This window comes from Mesoplodon densirostris, chromosome 15, assembly GCF_025265405.1.
Source record: "Mesoplodon densirostris isolate mMesDen1 chromosome 15, mMesDen1 primary haplotype, whole genome shotgun sequence".
In the NCBI taxonomy this organism is placed as follows: Eukaryota; Metazoa; Chordata; class Mammalia; order Artiodactyla; family Ziphiidae; genus Mesoplodon; species Mesoplodon densirostris.
Genome location: NC_082675.1, coordinates 36,099,822 through 36,115,584, shown reverse-complemented (window position 1 = coordinate 36,115,584; position 15,763 = coordinate 36,099,822). Strand labels below are relative to the sequence as shown.

Here is a 15,763-nt window from a genome sequence, read left to right as displayed (position 1 = left end):
AACAGGGAAGCAAATCGTTGTTGATAATGACCGTTGAGACCTTAAACCCAAGGAAGTAGCAAAGATTTTTCTTTCTTAAGTAATGTCTTTGATAGAAATCGAAATTCATATGGGAGAAGGATCCAGCAAAATATTTTAGTTTTTTTATTAGGTTTTCTGGGGTGGGCAGGTATGTGGAAGGAAAAATGAAATGAATGAGAAGTGTCTGTGGTTGTATTTGTTTACTAGTAGCTGTATTTCATAGAACATTTTAAAATTTTACAGGAGCAGCGAATGAAAATTGACAGAGAATTTGCTTTATGGCTGAAGGACTGTCATGAAAAGTATGACAAACAAATAAAATTTACACTTTTTAAAGGAATAATTACACGTCCTGATCTTCCTTCTAAAAAGCAGGGCCCCTGGGCGACTTATTCAGCAATAGAATGGGATGGAAAAATATACAAAGCAGGACAGCTGGTAAGTTTAACTTATTTTTAGATTTAATTTTTAGTAGAATTTGAAACTAAATTAGATGTATTAGAATTTATCAACAACCAAAAATAATATATTTACTCTTGGCTCCTCAGGAGCCAGAAAAGAACGAAAAGGCCAAATGGATTTTTTTTTTTTTCTTCGGTACACGGGCCTCTCACTGTTGTGGCCTCTCCCGTTGCGGAGCTCAGGCTCCGGACGTGCAGGCTCAGCAGCCATGGCTCACGGGCCCAGCCGCTCCGCGGCATGTGGGATCTTCCCAGACGGGCATGAACCCGTGTCCCCGCATCGGCAGGCGGACTCTCAACCACTGCGCCACCAGGGAAGCCCCAAGTGGATTTTAATTACGTAATTTAACAGGACATTTTATAAAAAACTTGATTTTTGCCAAAGGCTCAATTAACAAGGTTTTTATTGTTTCTTGCACTAAAATTTACTCAAATGGAGAATTCCGTTTTGTTTTTTTAATTGTGATATGGAGAAATTTTTCAGCAAATTTTTATTGAGTGCTGCTTGTGAGTTACTGTGCTATTGACTGCATTGTGGAGAATGCAGAGATCTAGGGGATGTCCTTTGTCCTTCAGGCTGTTACAGCCTGAAAACAGAGATAACCTAAGCAGAATAATCATAGGTAAGAAGGGGGTAAGTGCTATGAAAAGAGAGAATGAATAGTGCTCATAGTTTAGGAGGAGAGAATTTTCTGACTTCGGATTGGCCTGGGAGAAGAGGGTAAATCATGCAATTCTTTGTGCATGAAGTGGCATTTGTATGGAACTTGAAAGAGGTAGAGGCTCAGGTTTGCAGAGGTAATTATGAAGGTAATAAATGCACAAATGTGACACTCTCATCATCACATATCGAAAGCTTTGGAATCAGATGCGGTCACCTCGAAGTAGTATGTGTAGCTACAGCTTGCTTTTCCAACATTTAGAGGTTAGGAAAACAAAGAGGAGGAGCTGACAAAGGAGAATTGAAAGGGATAAGATAGTGAGATAGAAGGAAACCAGGAGAATAAGGTATTTGTGAAGAGTTACAAGGAGGGAGTGATCAGTTTTGTCAAATTCTGTGTGGTAGTCAAGTGAAACGCTTTCTCAGAGAAGATAATCTGAGCACAGACAAAGACAGGTAAATGCAGGGAAACCGCAAGCAACAGAGTTGGGTTGCTGCAACCTATTGTGTGTGTGAGGAGAAATAATTCAGAAATGAAATGAGGCTGGAAGGTAGGTTGAGTGTAAATTTTTGTTGTCCTTGTAGTTGGGAAGTTTTGAATTGGACTAATGGAAATTACCCTTAGATTTTTCAAGCCAAGTAAGGGGAAGAAATACATTATAGGCAAGTTTTGAACTAATTTATTTGAAAGAAATGATAACTTTGTAAGTCACCGTTCACAGTCTGCAAGCAACATTTATGGGGGTTTGAGATAATTTGCATTAATAATAATTGACTTTGGAAGGCTTTGGGCATTTTAGACACATGCATAGCTGTGACATTTTTGTATGAAGAAGCCACTGTGTCTTTTCAAAGATATGTTACAAATAAGTGGAGAACTTCACAAATATAACTTTATTAGAATATTAGAATGCTTTTTTTGTTAATTTTTCTAATGATAGATGCTGAGTTTTCCCCTTGCATAAAGTAGTTCTGTTAAGTATTGTTAAACCTGTTTTTCTAAAAGTAAATATTAATACTAAATCCTTGTTTTAAAACTAAATATTAGGTCAAGACAATCAAGACACTTCCTCTCTTTTATGGAAGCATTGTAAAATTTTTTCTTTATGGTGATCATGATGGAGAAGTATATGCTACAGGAGGAGAGGTTCAAATTGCAATGGTAAGACCCCCAAATAACAAAAAATATTTCTTCAAAGTCTCTTGGTACTACTTTCTTTTGCTTAATTGTTAAAATAAAGATACGGTATTCTATTTTGCCTTGTCTTTGGCTTTTCCATTGGTTAAAGTAGTGGTAGCATGAATTTTTATGTTTCATATTTGATGTTTTTAATAATCTATAGAACTTAACATCTGTGTGCCCGGTGTTTAATAAATGTTACATATATTATTGCTAGTTAACACAGTAATTTTGTAAAGTGCACATTTCATCCAAGGCCCACAAACATAAACATTGGAGCCAGACTTCTATCTCAAGAATGAAAAACTTCAAAACTAGAGCTGGTTTTATCCTTATACTATGCTCTTGTTAAAATTTGAATGGCCTAAGGCCTATTTAATTAGGCCTAAGGAGTTTACATGAAAAATGGAAGTAAACACTGTGGTATAATGTAATAATAGCTAATATGATTTATATACTTAATTAGGGTAAAAATATGTTTCTTTGGAAGAAATGTTCTTGTTGCAGCTAAATTTAAGTAGTTTTTTTGAAATGTTGGTATAAATTTTATTTATTCAGGAACCTCAGGCACTGTATGATGAAATAAAAACTGTGCCAATTGCAAAGCTGGATAGGACAGTTGCTGAGAAAGCTGTGAAAAAATATGTAGAAGATGAAATGGCAAGGTAATTTACATTCCAAGATGCATGGTAAAAAATAACAAGAAAAATCAAGAGGAGTTGTCCTTTTAGCAGTTATTGAGTGTGTCGTTACGATCTTCTATTTGGGCACTTGTAGTCTTAGATGTGTGTATTGTGACAAACTTCTTGCTGTTAAAAAAAAACCTGAGAGCTCTCTGTTATAAAAACAGAATCCTGTATTTCATAGGAGAATGAGGAAATCTTATATCTACAGTATCACTGTTATCAGCACTATGATTTAAGTTTGTTAAAGAAAAAAAAAAAAACTTTGGCCTACATCTAGAGGAAAATGGTAGTAACTGCTGAGAGGTAAAGATTAGTACAAAAGCAGTAAAAGGAAATCAAAAAACAAAACGGTTTGTGGCTCTTGTATAGCTAATGATGCTGTCATTTTGATTCCTACTGAATCTCACTGGTAATTCTTTTATTTGTAGAGTTTATCCTGTCTCCCAAAGGTAGCTTGTACTATAAACGAATAGAAAAATCTCAAAAAAAAGCACAGTTCCTGGCTGTTAACACCAGGAGATTTTGTCTTACTCTGTAGCCACAACAGTGGTTGAGGAGAAGGAAATGTTTACAGTATTAATCATACAGGATTTCAGATTTAACCTGTCAAAAAAAATAGAAATAAATATTAAAATTTCTAGTAACTTTTATTTTTAAAAATAAGACCATAATTAACACAGTTCATGAATCATTAATATGCTGGTTTCCTAATAGGCTCCCTGATAGATTGTCAGTAACTTGGCCTGAAGGAGATGAATTATTGCCAAATGAGATTAGGCCCGCTGGAACCCCCATTGGTATGTTTTTGGGTTTTTTGTGTGTGTTTGTTTTTTGTTTGTTTGTTTTTAAATACTGAAAAATGCTTTTCTTACATTTCATAGTAAAAGACCATGAAAAATTAAAGTGCTGTGTGAAGACCTAGCAGATTCATCAGATTCTTTGGGTGTAACTCAGACATTCTTATTTTTAATTTTGGACTGATAGGTGCATTAAGAATTGAAATATTGAATAAAAAGGGGGAAGCAATGCAAAAGCTTCCAGGAACAAGTCATGGAGGGTCAAAGAAACTCCTGGTCGAGCTCAAAGTTATACTACACTGTAAGTATACAAACTAATTTGGATCTTTATTGTTGTTCTTAAATATATAACATATGTTTTAATATCTTTGTGTAATTATGAGCTAGCAATCTGATAGATAGTGCATTTGTTTAAAGTTAGGAGTTTCAAAAGTGTGAATAATTCATATTAAAAAAAATCAATTGTTTTCTGAGGGTTTTTTTTAACATTTTATTCTGAATTTTCCTATGTAGGTAGCTATGGGCTAAAATAAAGATACGATGTGCATACATGTAGTAGTTTGTACTGAATAGGAATTTAGATTGGATAATCCTCAAGATCCCTTCTATATCAAAAATACTGTGTCTCTGAACCTATGGGCTGGAAGTACTTGTTTCAGATGAGAATCCTGGCCCACTCTTTGGTAAAGGAAAAGAACTACATATTATTGCTCATCTTGTATTTTCCTAACTTGAATCACCTTGTTAGTTAACTTTCTTGTCTGTTGTTTTTTGTTTTTTTTTAACATCTTTGTTGGCATATAATTGCTTTACAATGGTGTGTTAGTTTCTGCTTTATAACAAAGTGAATCAGCTATACATATATATATGTTCCCATATCTCTTCCCTTTTGTGCCTCCCTCCCTCCCACCCTCCCTATCCCACCCCTCTAGGTGGTCACAAAGCACCGAGCTGATCTCCCTGTGCTATGTGGCTGCTTCCCAGTGGCTATCTGTTTTACATTTGGTAGTGTATATATGTCCATGCCACTCTCTCACTTTGTCCCAGCTTACCCTTCCCCCTCCCCGTGTACTCAAGTCCATTCTCTACATCTGTGTCTTTATTCCTGTCCTGCCCCTAGCTTCTTCAGAACCTTTTTTTTTTTAAGATTCCATATATATGTGTTAGCATATGGTATTTGTTTTTCTCTTTCTGACTTATTACTTCACTCTGTATGACAGACTCTGGGTCCATCCACCTCACTACAAATAACTCAATTTCGTTTCTTTTTATGGCTGAGTAATATTCCATTTTATATATGTGCCACATCTTCTTTATCCATTCATCTGTCTATGGACACTTAGGTTGCTTCCATGTCCTGGCTATTGTAAATACAGCTGCAATGAACATTGTGGTACATGACTTTTTTTTTTTTTTTGCGGTACGCGGGCCTCTCACTGTTGTGGCCTCTCCCATTACGGGGCACAGGCTCCGGACGCACAGGCTCAGCGGCCATGGCTCACGGGCCCAGCTGCTCCGCGGCATGTGGGATCTTCCCGGACCGGGGCACGAACCCGTGTCCCCTGCATCGGCAGGCGGACTCTCAACCACTGCGCCACCAGGGAAGCCCACATGACTCTTTGAATTACGGTTTTCTTTGTCTCTTGTTTTTGTCTTGACTGCCTGAAAGTATTTTCAATTTATATTTTCAATAATCTGTTCTGTCACTATATATTGCATGTCTGATCCATGGATTTTAAAGATGTTTTATTCACTATGCGTTTATTTCCAACATTTATAAACTAGTCAATGGTAATGTATACTTTCATTGTATAAATGTCTTATTAGCCTTGGCAGCATTGAACAGTTTGACTAATTTTACTGCAGTACTCTTATTTTTGGCCTCTGTGACACTCTATATTTCTCCAACTTTTTTTGATGGCTTAAAACAACATATGTTTATTATCTTACAGTTCTCTAGGTCCGTCCCAGGTGTACTTCACTGTGCTAAAATCAAAGTGTCAGCAGGATAGTGTTCCTTCTGGAGGTTCTAGGGAAGGCTCGCCTTTTCCACTTCTAGAAGCCACCCACATTCCTTGGCTTGTGGCCCCTTCTTCCACCTTCAAAGCCAGCAGTGTAGCATCTTCCAGCCTCTCTGTGACTCTGACCCCTCCTGCCTCTGTCTTATTTAAAAACAAAAACAAAAATACACACAGGCATACCTTGTTTAATTGTGCTTTGCTTTATTGCCATTTGCAGATACTGCATTTTTTACAGATTGAAGGTTTATGGAAACTCTGTGTTGAGCAAGTCTATTAATGCCATTTTCCCAATGGTATTTGCTCACTTAATGTCTCTGTGTCACACTTTGGTCATTCTGGCAACATTTCAAACTTTTTCATTATTATATTTGTTACGGTGATCTGTGATTAGTGATATTTGATGTTATTACTACGACTTGCTGAAGGCTCAGGTGAAGGTTAGCATTTTTTAGCAATAAAGTACTTTTTAATTGAGATATGAACATTTTATTTTTTTAAAGAAATAATGCTCTTGCACACTCAGTAGACTGCAGTATAGTATAAACAACTTTTATATGCACTGGGAAATGAAAAAATTTATGTGATTTGCTTTATTGCGATACTTGTTTTGTTGTGGTGGTCTGAAGCCAGACCTGCAATATCTCTAAGGTCTGCCTGTATATATATATTTTTTTAATTAGAAGATTTTTTTTGTTAAAGTATATATAATAGATTTACCATTTCAATTATTTTTTAAATGTACACTTTACTGTAGAGTGTTTCACATATTTGTTTCTTTGGAATGTCATTTAACTTGTTCCATTGTTTGTTCTATTTCCTGAAGACTGGAAATTACCCCAAAAGCTTAAACAGATTTAGGTTCACCATTTTTTCCCCCCTAAAGCAAGAATCCATACTCCATAGTGAATCTGTGTTTCTTAGGGTATTACATAAGGAGGCATTTGATGACTGTAATTAATTGTCCTACTTTTAATGCTGCTAAAATGGATTATTGAATTCACTTGGCTAATATGATTATAAAGTTCTCCTTTCATCCATGATGTAATGGTTTCATCCATTAATGATTTTTGCTTAGTTATTTGGTATGCAAAATGGTGATCCTCCCATTCTTTTATTTCTTCCTAATTTATTATCCCAGTTTATTGTCCTTCCTAGTTTATTTGTTAGTAATTAATTTCAATTAGGGTCATTGGTTTACTCTGAAACACAGCTTTTATAGGAAAGGCAGTATAAAGGCTTAATCCTTTTTCTTTAATTGCAAATTACCAGTCAGGAATTGGTACAGTACTGTGGTGCTCAGAGACTTTTTTTGATTTTCATAAATGTGTTTTTGTGAATGTATGGGGTTTTATAGATTTGACATGCTTCTTTGATTTTGATGTGCCTTCATGTTTGCCCCTCTGTCCTCTTGATAAGACCCTTTTTGTCTTTGATTTGAGCTTTCTTCCTTTCTGGCTCAAGAAATCCTAGAATCTTCTTGTACATGTTTACCCTAAACCTCGATTCACCCATTACTCTTTTTTTTAACATCTTTATTGGAGTATAATTGCTTTACAGTAGTGTGTTAGTTTCTGCTTTATAACAAAGTAAATCAGCTATACATATACATATATCCCCATATCTCCTCCCCCTTGCATCTCCCTCCCACCCTCCTTATCCCACCCCTCTTAAGTGGTCACAAAGCACCGAGCTGATCTCCCTGTGCTGTGCGGCTGCTTCCCACTAGCTATCGGTTTTACATTTGGTAGTGTATATATGTACATGCCACTTTCTAACTTTGTCCCAGCTCCTTTCAGTGGGGAATGGCATTTAGAGGCCTGAGTGTTAGGATTGCTCATGGCCACTGGGCGAAATTGTTTCTAAGCTTTTTCGATTGATAGCTAAACATGAATATTTTTGGAAAAGAAAAAAAATGAATTCATATCGATATTCTGAGTTTTTATTTAACCACTTTGATTTTATCCTTTTATTTCATTTCTTTTATGTTGAAAATCTTGATTCTTAACAACATTAACAGTTACTTACTGCTTTATCCTATAATATAGTTTCAAAATAGTGATACTTATAAAATTACTAATAGTACTATTAGATTAAATTTGACTTCTTTGAAGCGCTATTTGTCCTTAAAGTTTTTATATATTCTAAAGTTGAAGTCAGTTGAAATAATTCTAAAAAAATTTTTAATATGGTTATATAGCCTACCTACATTTTGGTTTTGCTTATGAATTGCTTTATTTTAATTCTATTTTGAGAATATTTTAAGTCAGGTAATTCCAAAGTCAAAAATAAATAGCAAGGAATATTTCAGAGAAGTAATATAATCCTTCTATTTGTTTTCTTTCTTCTACTTTAGGTCTTGCTGTTTTCTCTTAATAGAGCACTTAAGTCTTAGAGATTACTCTATGTAAATAAAGTATGCTATTTTCCTCTTGAAGAAAACTTTTAAAGAAATGATTTTCAATATCAAAAGAAAATTATCTCTATATTCTTTTGTTTGTGCAGGTTAAGCTTATTTACAGATACATTTTTAAGAATTGAAATAAAGGAATTTTAATCAGCTGAATGAGTAAATTTTCATTATGCTATTGACTTGAATAGGATAGCTTTAGATTTTTTGAGGTTTCAAAACTACCATAAAAAATGTATAGCAGGTAGACATTTGATGCCAGTGTGACATTTCTTATTCATGTTCTATATTTAATTTCTCAAAATATAAAATTTTTTCTTTTATTAAGCTCCAAGTGGAAATAAAGAAATCATTTCACATATTAGTCAACATGGAGGAAAATGGCCTTACTGGTTTAAAAAAATGGGTGAGTTATTATTATTCTGAATGTTAAAAATTATATCACTACTACATTTACTTGAATTTTAATTTCTTCTTAATTTGTCCAGAAAATATTCAAAAGTTGGGGAATTATACATTGAAATTACAAGTTGTACTGAATGAAAGTAATGCAGACACTTATGCAGGAAGACCACTACCATCTAAAGCAATTAAATTTTCTGTCAAAGGTAAGCAAAACACCAATATGTAACTCTGTATGCTAAAGGTGGCATTTTAAATCAAGAAGAAAACAGGTAATTTAATAAAAGATGTTTGACCAATTGTATAACCATCTTGGTCTTAGAATGGCTTTATAATTCTGCTTGATAATCATATTCCTTATAAACTTTTGAAAACATCATTGTTTTCCAGCTTCCCTTGTTACTGGTAGAGTCTAAAGTTATTCTGATTCCTAACTTTTGCATGTTAAACACCCTCCACTACCAGTCCAACCGCCCCTATCCTCCCTCTTCCGCAATCCCCAGAAGTTTGGATAATTTTTTTTGTCGGGGGGGGGGGTCCCAATTTCTGAAATTTTAAATTCTAGGGATTTTTCTTGAGTTCCTTTGATTTCCTACTCTGTTTTTTCTTTGTACAACATCTAGTGTTAAGACGTTGGACCTCTTGACTGGTGTACTAATACTGTTTTTTCTGCTTTACATCTCTTGGTTTTATTTCTGTACTTTACAAGAGACTTCTTTTTTTTTTTTTTTGCGGTACGCGGGCCTCTCACTGTCGTGGCCTCTCCCATTGCGGAGCACAGGCTCCGGACGCGCAGGCTCAGCGGCCATGGCTCATGGGCCCAGCCGCTCCGTGGCATGCGGGATCCTCCCGGACCGGGGCACGAACACGTGTCCCCTGCATCAGCAGGCAGACTCTCAACCACTGCGCCACCGGGGAAGCCCAAGAGACTTCTTTAACATGATGTTCAACGCTTTCTATTGAATTTTTCCTTTCTGCTATAATTTTTTTAGTTTCTGAAATATTCTCTGGTTATTCCCTTTTCAAAGTATTTTCTCCGACTTCATGGATTCAGTATCTTTATTAATTCTCTGAGGCTATTAATAATAGTGGCATTTTTTCTTGACTCTTTCAAACTTTATTCATAGCTTGTTTCCTCCATGTTGCTTTTTTTTCACGTCTGCTCTGGGTCCTTCCAATTAGATACCCTCTTACATTACTAGTTATTTGCACACAGTTAAGAATAGAACATTCGGACTTCCCTGGTGGCACAATGGTTGAGAGTCCGCCTGCCGATGCAGGGGACACGGGTTCGTGCCCCGGTCCAGGAAGAACCCACATGCCGCGGAGCGGCTGGGCCCGTGAGCCATTGAGCCTGCGCGTCCAGAGCCTATGCTCTGCAACGGGAGAGGCCACAGCAGTGAGAGGCCCGCGTACCGGAAAAAAAAAGAATAGAACATTCGAGAGTGTTTATATCATTTGGGGAGATTATGATAAGAGAATTTTAGGTTTTTTTCTCTTTGGCTGTTCAGATTCCCCAGAGTGGAGTGTAAACACCTGGGTGCCAGCATTTGGGGAGCCAAGCTGGGGAAGACTGTTAGAGGTTTCATATTCAATATTTTTTTTAACATGTTTATTGGAGTATAATTGTTTTACAGTGGTGTGTTAGTTTCTGCTGTATAACAAAGTGAATCAGCTGTACATGTACATATATCCTTATATCTCCTCCCTCTTGTGTCTCCCTCCCACCCTCCCTATCCCACCTGTCTAAGTGGACACAAAGCACCAAGCTGATCTCCCTGTGCTATGCCCCTGCTTCCCACTAGCTATCTATTTTACATTTGGTAGTGTATATATGTCCATGCCACTCTCTCACTTTGTCCCAGCTTAACCTTCCCCCTCCCCATGTACTCAAGTCCATTCTCTGTGTCTGTGTCTTTATTCCTGTCCTGCCTCTAGCTTCTTCAGAACCTTTTTTTTTTTTAAGATTCCATATATATGTGTTAGCATACGGTATTTGTTTTTCTCTTTCTGACTTACTTCACTCTGTATGACAGACTCTGGGTCCATCCACCTCACTACAAATAACTCAATTTCATTTCTTTTTATGGCTGAGTAATATTCCATTGTATATATGTGCACATCTTCTTTATCCATTCATCTGTCGATGGACACTTAGGTTGCTTCCATGTCCTGGCTACTGTAAATAGAGCTGCAGTGAACATTGTGGTACGTGACTCTTTTTGAATTATGGTTTTCTCAGGGTATATGCCCAGTAGTGGGATTGCTCATATTCAGGATTGATCTTTCACTTGATTTTCCTATTTTCAGTAAACTGTAATGCTTTCAGTAGTGCTGTGTCCCTTACTCCTTGGACCTACTCTTAACCTTCCCTGGAGAAGAAACCTTCCAGATGTTGCTGAAGATGAGGAAGGCAGTTGACTGGCTCTGTGTGTTGAGGGGTGGGGATCTGAGGAGCTGTTTCTCAAACAAACTTGAACGAGTCTTCCTTTTTTATTTCAGTTTCACTCCTACTTGATAGAGCCATTCTTGAGACTTCTGAGTATGAATTAAATTGGCTCCCTGCTTGCTTTGTTGATGATTGAGGATTTGATTTCTTGAGTCTTTCTGCTAAGTCAGTTATACTTGCCCATATACTTGCCCATTCTCCAGCTTTCAGATTCTGTTACTGTTGTCTTTTTTCTTCATTGTTTTTGTAGGTTTAGGCCTCTTTAAAAAAAATCTCTGTAGTGCCACATCTTTATGGGGTTTTAGAGAGCTGATTTAAGTGCCTGTGATTATCTTGCCTTCTCTAGTCAGACAACCACCTTGGGGAGTGTTCCTTTTTGTACATACAGATCTATCATGTTCTTTAAATACACCTGTGGAACATTCTACAGTATGGACATGCTGTAGTTTAGCAGTTTTCTTTGATGAACGTTGCATGTGTTTCCAAGTTTTTGGCTGTTACAAATCACATTTCTATACGGAAAAAATTTATGGTGCTTTGTGTACAAGTGCTTGAGGATCTCTAGAGTGGATACCAAGAAATAGAATTGCCAAGCTGCAATGTGTGTGCTTTAACATTTTATACATATTTACTGTCAAGTTGCCCTCCCAAAAGGTTTTATACCCTCATCAACAGACTGAGGGTTCCTGTTTCCCTATGCTCATTCTTGGCTAACCTATATTGTAATATTTAGCCTAGTTGGTGGTTAAATTATCTAATTATTAGGTTGTGTACCTCTTCTAGCCTTTATTGGACATTGTCATCTGTGACAGTTTGTTCCTTTACTATGCCTATTTCATTTTATTTTTAATTTTTTAAAATTTATTTTATTTACTTTTGGCTGTGCTGGGTCTTTGCTGCTGCTGCGCATGGGCTTTCTCTAGTTGCAGGGAGCCGAGGGCTCCTCTTCATTGTGGTGCACGGGCTTCTTATTGCAGTTGCTTCTCTTCTTGTGGAGCACGGGCTCTAGGCGTGCCGGCTTCAGTAGTTGTGGCACTTGGACTCAGCAGTCACGGCTCACAGGCTCTAGAGCGCAGGCTCAGTAGTTGTGGCACACGGGCTTAGTTGCTCTGCGGCATGTGGGATCTTCCCAGACCAGGGATCAAACCCATGTCCCCTGCATTGGCAGGCAGGTTCTTAACCAGTGTGCCACCAGGGAATTGCCTACTATGCCTATTTTAATAGTGTAAAGCTGTAGTTCTCAAATTTAAGTTTTACCTGAACCACCTGCTGGGCTTATTAAAATGCAGACTGGTGCGCCTCACTCCTGGAGTTTCTGACTCAGTAGGATGATGTGAGCCCTCGAATTTGCATTTCTAATAATTTCCCAGGGGATGACTTGAAACTGTTATCTTTATAGGAAGTTTTAATGTATTGTGGATTTTAATCCTTTATTGCATACGTTGCAAGTATTTTCTCATATAGAGCTTCTCTGTTAACTTTGTATCTAATAAAATATTTTAAACTTTATCAAATACATCGTTGTATAGCTATTGAGTATTGTGTTTTGCCTTAGTTTTTCCTACGATAAAATCATAGACATATTCCTTTATTATATTCGAAAATTTCATAGTTTAAAAACACATTTATCTCTATCTCTAGACTTTTATACATGGTGTGAGATAAAGTTCTAACTTTATTATTTTCACAGGTGGATTATAGATATAATTTATATAAACTTTGCACAGATTTAAAGTGCCATCTTTATTGTAGTCTAATCTTCCATATATATAATGGATGTTTCTACCTACAATGAATCTTCTGACTGATGAATTTTCTTTTCATGTTTATTTTTTTTTATTAAGAGGGTAAACCAGAGAAATTTTCATTTGGTCTTTTGGATCCTCCTTTTCGTGTTGGAGTCCCATTCAATATCCCTGTGGAGTTTCAGGATGAATTTGGTCATACTAGTCAACTATCAACTGATATTCAGCCAGTTTTTGAAGCAAGGTAATCTGACTTTTCATATTTGCTAAGTATTCACTTTTTTCTTTTTTTAGCTTAAATTATTTATGTTCAGTTAACTTCAGATTTATTATTTAAAATGCTTAGTGGATATTTTATGATATCTGGGGGATTTGTTTAGTCCCAATCTATTCTCTGTGGCTGTAGTGTCATACATACATTACCTCAATAAAGTTTGTTTTGACTGAATTTTCTGTTACAGTTGTTTAGGTGAGACCGATATAGTTCTGTCTTAGTCCATTTCTTTTTGCAAGTATGATATGACTTCTCCTGGCAATTCTATAAACCATACCATGTTTATTTTGTTGTTTGCTTAGAAATTATGGCCATTTAAACTTAGTGGTTACCTACTGGTAGGTTTTTAACCTGCTAATAAAATTTATTTTGGTTTGCTTTTAAAACCATAGCAATAAAGTTTACACTTTCCATGGAAATTTGGTCCTTCCTTAGAATTTGCCTTTACTTAATAGCCCTACAGAGTAATATGATTGGCTTATATTAAAAAATAGCCCTGAAAAACAATGTGTCCAGTTATACAATTGAGGATGTTCATTGCTTTCCATTACCTTTTTTTGAGGTGCCTAGGAAGAATTCTTGTTTTTCAAATTTCTGCCAAATTTGTCTTTTTGGAGACACTTTTTTTTTTTTGGCTGCACTGCAAGACATGCAGGATCATACCTTAACTGGGGATTGAACCCCGTGCTCTCTGCAGCGGGAGCACAGTCTTAACCACTAGACTGCCGGGGAAGTCCCTGGGCCCACGTTTTAGTGTATGCTTTCTTTTGCTATCGCCGTGTACTTTTTTCCCCTGTTGGTGTAATCATTTACTCTTTTAATCGTTTGACTGTGTACTGTATTCCAGGCATTTGCCAGCTGGAGATATAGAAGTGAATAAGAGCATAGCATTTGCCTTCTAGAAGCTCACAGACTAGTGTCCAGAGTTATACCATGGTTAAGTTCCTGAAAAACAAAACAGGGTTACAAAAAATATTGAAAATGAGTTTTTCTAAATGTTCTCTTAAGTTGCAAAAAGTGGTTCTTGTGCAAAAAGTGATTTTGACATATTATATTCATTTGAATATTAAACCATAATGGAAGAGTTGAATACTTAAGCATCTATGTGCTTAATAAAAAACACTAAAAGTAATGTCTAGTCACAAATGGAAAATATTCGTGCATTAGTTGACCCCTGTTTTCAATTATAACTTCCTTCTTATCCTTGATAGGACATTCTTACACACAAAGTCTCTGTCACACATACATACTGGTAATTAAGATTTGGGGCTTAAAAAAAAATCTTGGTGGCCCGGCTATGTGAATTTACCTTCAGTAAATTTGTTTATTTGTTTGTTTTTTTCTCAGTGTTAATTAAACAAAAAATCATTCACACATATAGCCTAAGGAATCAAATAGTTAGATGAGGCTTATATAAATTAAAAAAAAGAGTAGTTCCTCTGCCCTCTCCACCCCACCCACAATCCACTTCTCAGAACCACTTTCAGCTTTCTTACTTGAATGTTTTGGTACCTATTGCCACATATCTAAGTAACTTTCATATTGTTACTTCTTGATTCTTCAGTTTTAAGCATTATCTCTTGACTTATGGAAGATGAGGACACACTCTCCTGTTGCCACTTACATTACAAATAAACCTTCCTATTCCCACATTCTTCAATAAAGTTGTATTCTGGCTTGATCAGTATTTAGTGCTTGCTTTATTATAATTATGTAAGTGCTAATTACTTACTTCATTGCACAACTGTTGTTCTTTTTTTCTTTGCTAAGTAACTGTCTGCCACTTGTCTGGTCTCTTCTCAAGATGCTTGGTACCTAGATAACCTATCAGTTTCATATTTTTTTCTCTGTTTATTTATTTTTGGCTGCATTGGGTCTTCATTGCTACACGTGGGCTTTCTCTAGTTGTGGCGGGTGGAGGCTACTCTTCGTTGCGGTGCGTGGGCTTCTTACTGTGGTGGCTTCTCTTGTTGTGGAGTATGGGCTCTAGGCGCGCGGGCTTCAGTAGTTGTGGTACGCAGGCTCAGTAGTTGTGGCTCACGGGCTTAGTTGCTCCGTGACATGTGGGATCTTCCCAGACCAGGGCTCTAACCCATGTCCCCTGCATTGGCAGGCAGATTCTTAACCTCCAGTGAAGTCCCTCAGTTTCATACTCTTGTAGACATCTTTCTTGGAACTTTGCCATGTGCTCTGGTCTGGATCAGTTGTTCTTACACTTGTTACATTTGTCCTTCTGTGATCTTCCTTCACCTTCATCCTGGAAATTCCCTTTGTCTTTCGTGTTGGGAAAATACAGTAAAAACAAAACCTACTGTAAAGCTAGAAAACTTCTTCACAAAGGTAGAAGAGAAAGAAAACAATTTTATGATTGAATAATTAGTAAACTAGAATGTGATTCTCATCACAATCTGATAGAGATTGCAAGGAACGAAATCTTACTCTGTTACATGGGTAAGTGAATATAATCTATCACATTCATGTTTTCAAGAAAAAATGCTAAGTATCTTTATGACTGGGAGTAGAGTTTGCAATTTGGAGTCAATTGATCAGAAGTTAGACCCAGGAAACTGGGAGATAGGAGTTTACCTTCATTGATGATTAAATTTCGTAGAGTTGGCTCTCAGGTCCTTGAGGAAACATTCCTGAATTTGTGAGATTG

General features: G+C 36.6%; 1 protein-coding gene across 1 annotated transcript in view; it reads left to right on the top strand.

Annotated features, from left to right (window-relative positions):
- SMCHD1 (structural maintenance of chromosomes flexible hinge domain containing 1) overlaps positions 1–15,763 on the top strand; it is a 127,315-nt gene that overhangs the window by 43,216 nt on the left and 68,336 nt on the right. Inside the window, exons 13-20 of the mRNA XM_060118750.1 lie at positions 265–459; positions 2,192–2,305; positions 2,882–2,988; positions 3,724–3,806; positions 3,994–4,107; positions 8,563–8,640; positions 8,723–8,842; positions 12,930–13,074. Of these exons, the coding sequence (XP_059974733.1) occupies positions 265–459; positions 2,192–2,305; positions 2,882–2,988; positions 3,724–3,806; positions 3,994–4,107; positions 8,563–8,640; positions 8,723–8,842; positions 12,930–13,074 (956 nt within the window). The remainder of the gene's footprint in view (positions 1–264; positions 460–2,191; positions 2,306–2,881; positions 2,989–3,723; positions 3,807–3,993; positions 4,108–8,562; positions 8,641–8,722; positions 8,843–12,929; positions 13,075–15,763) is intronic.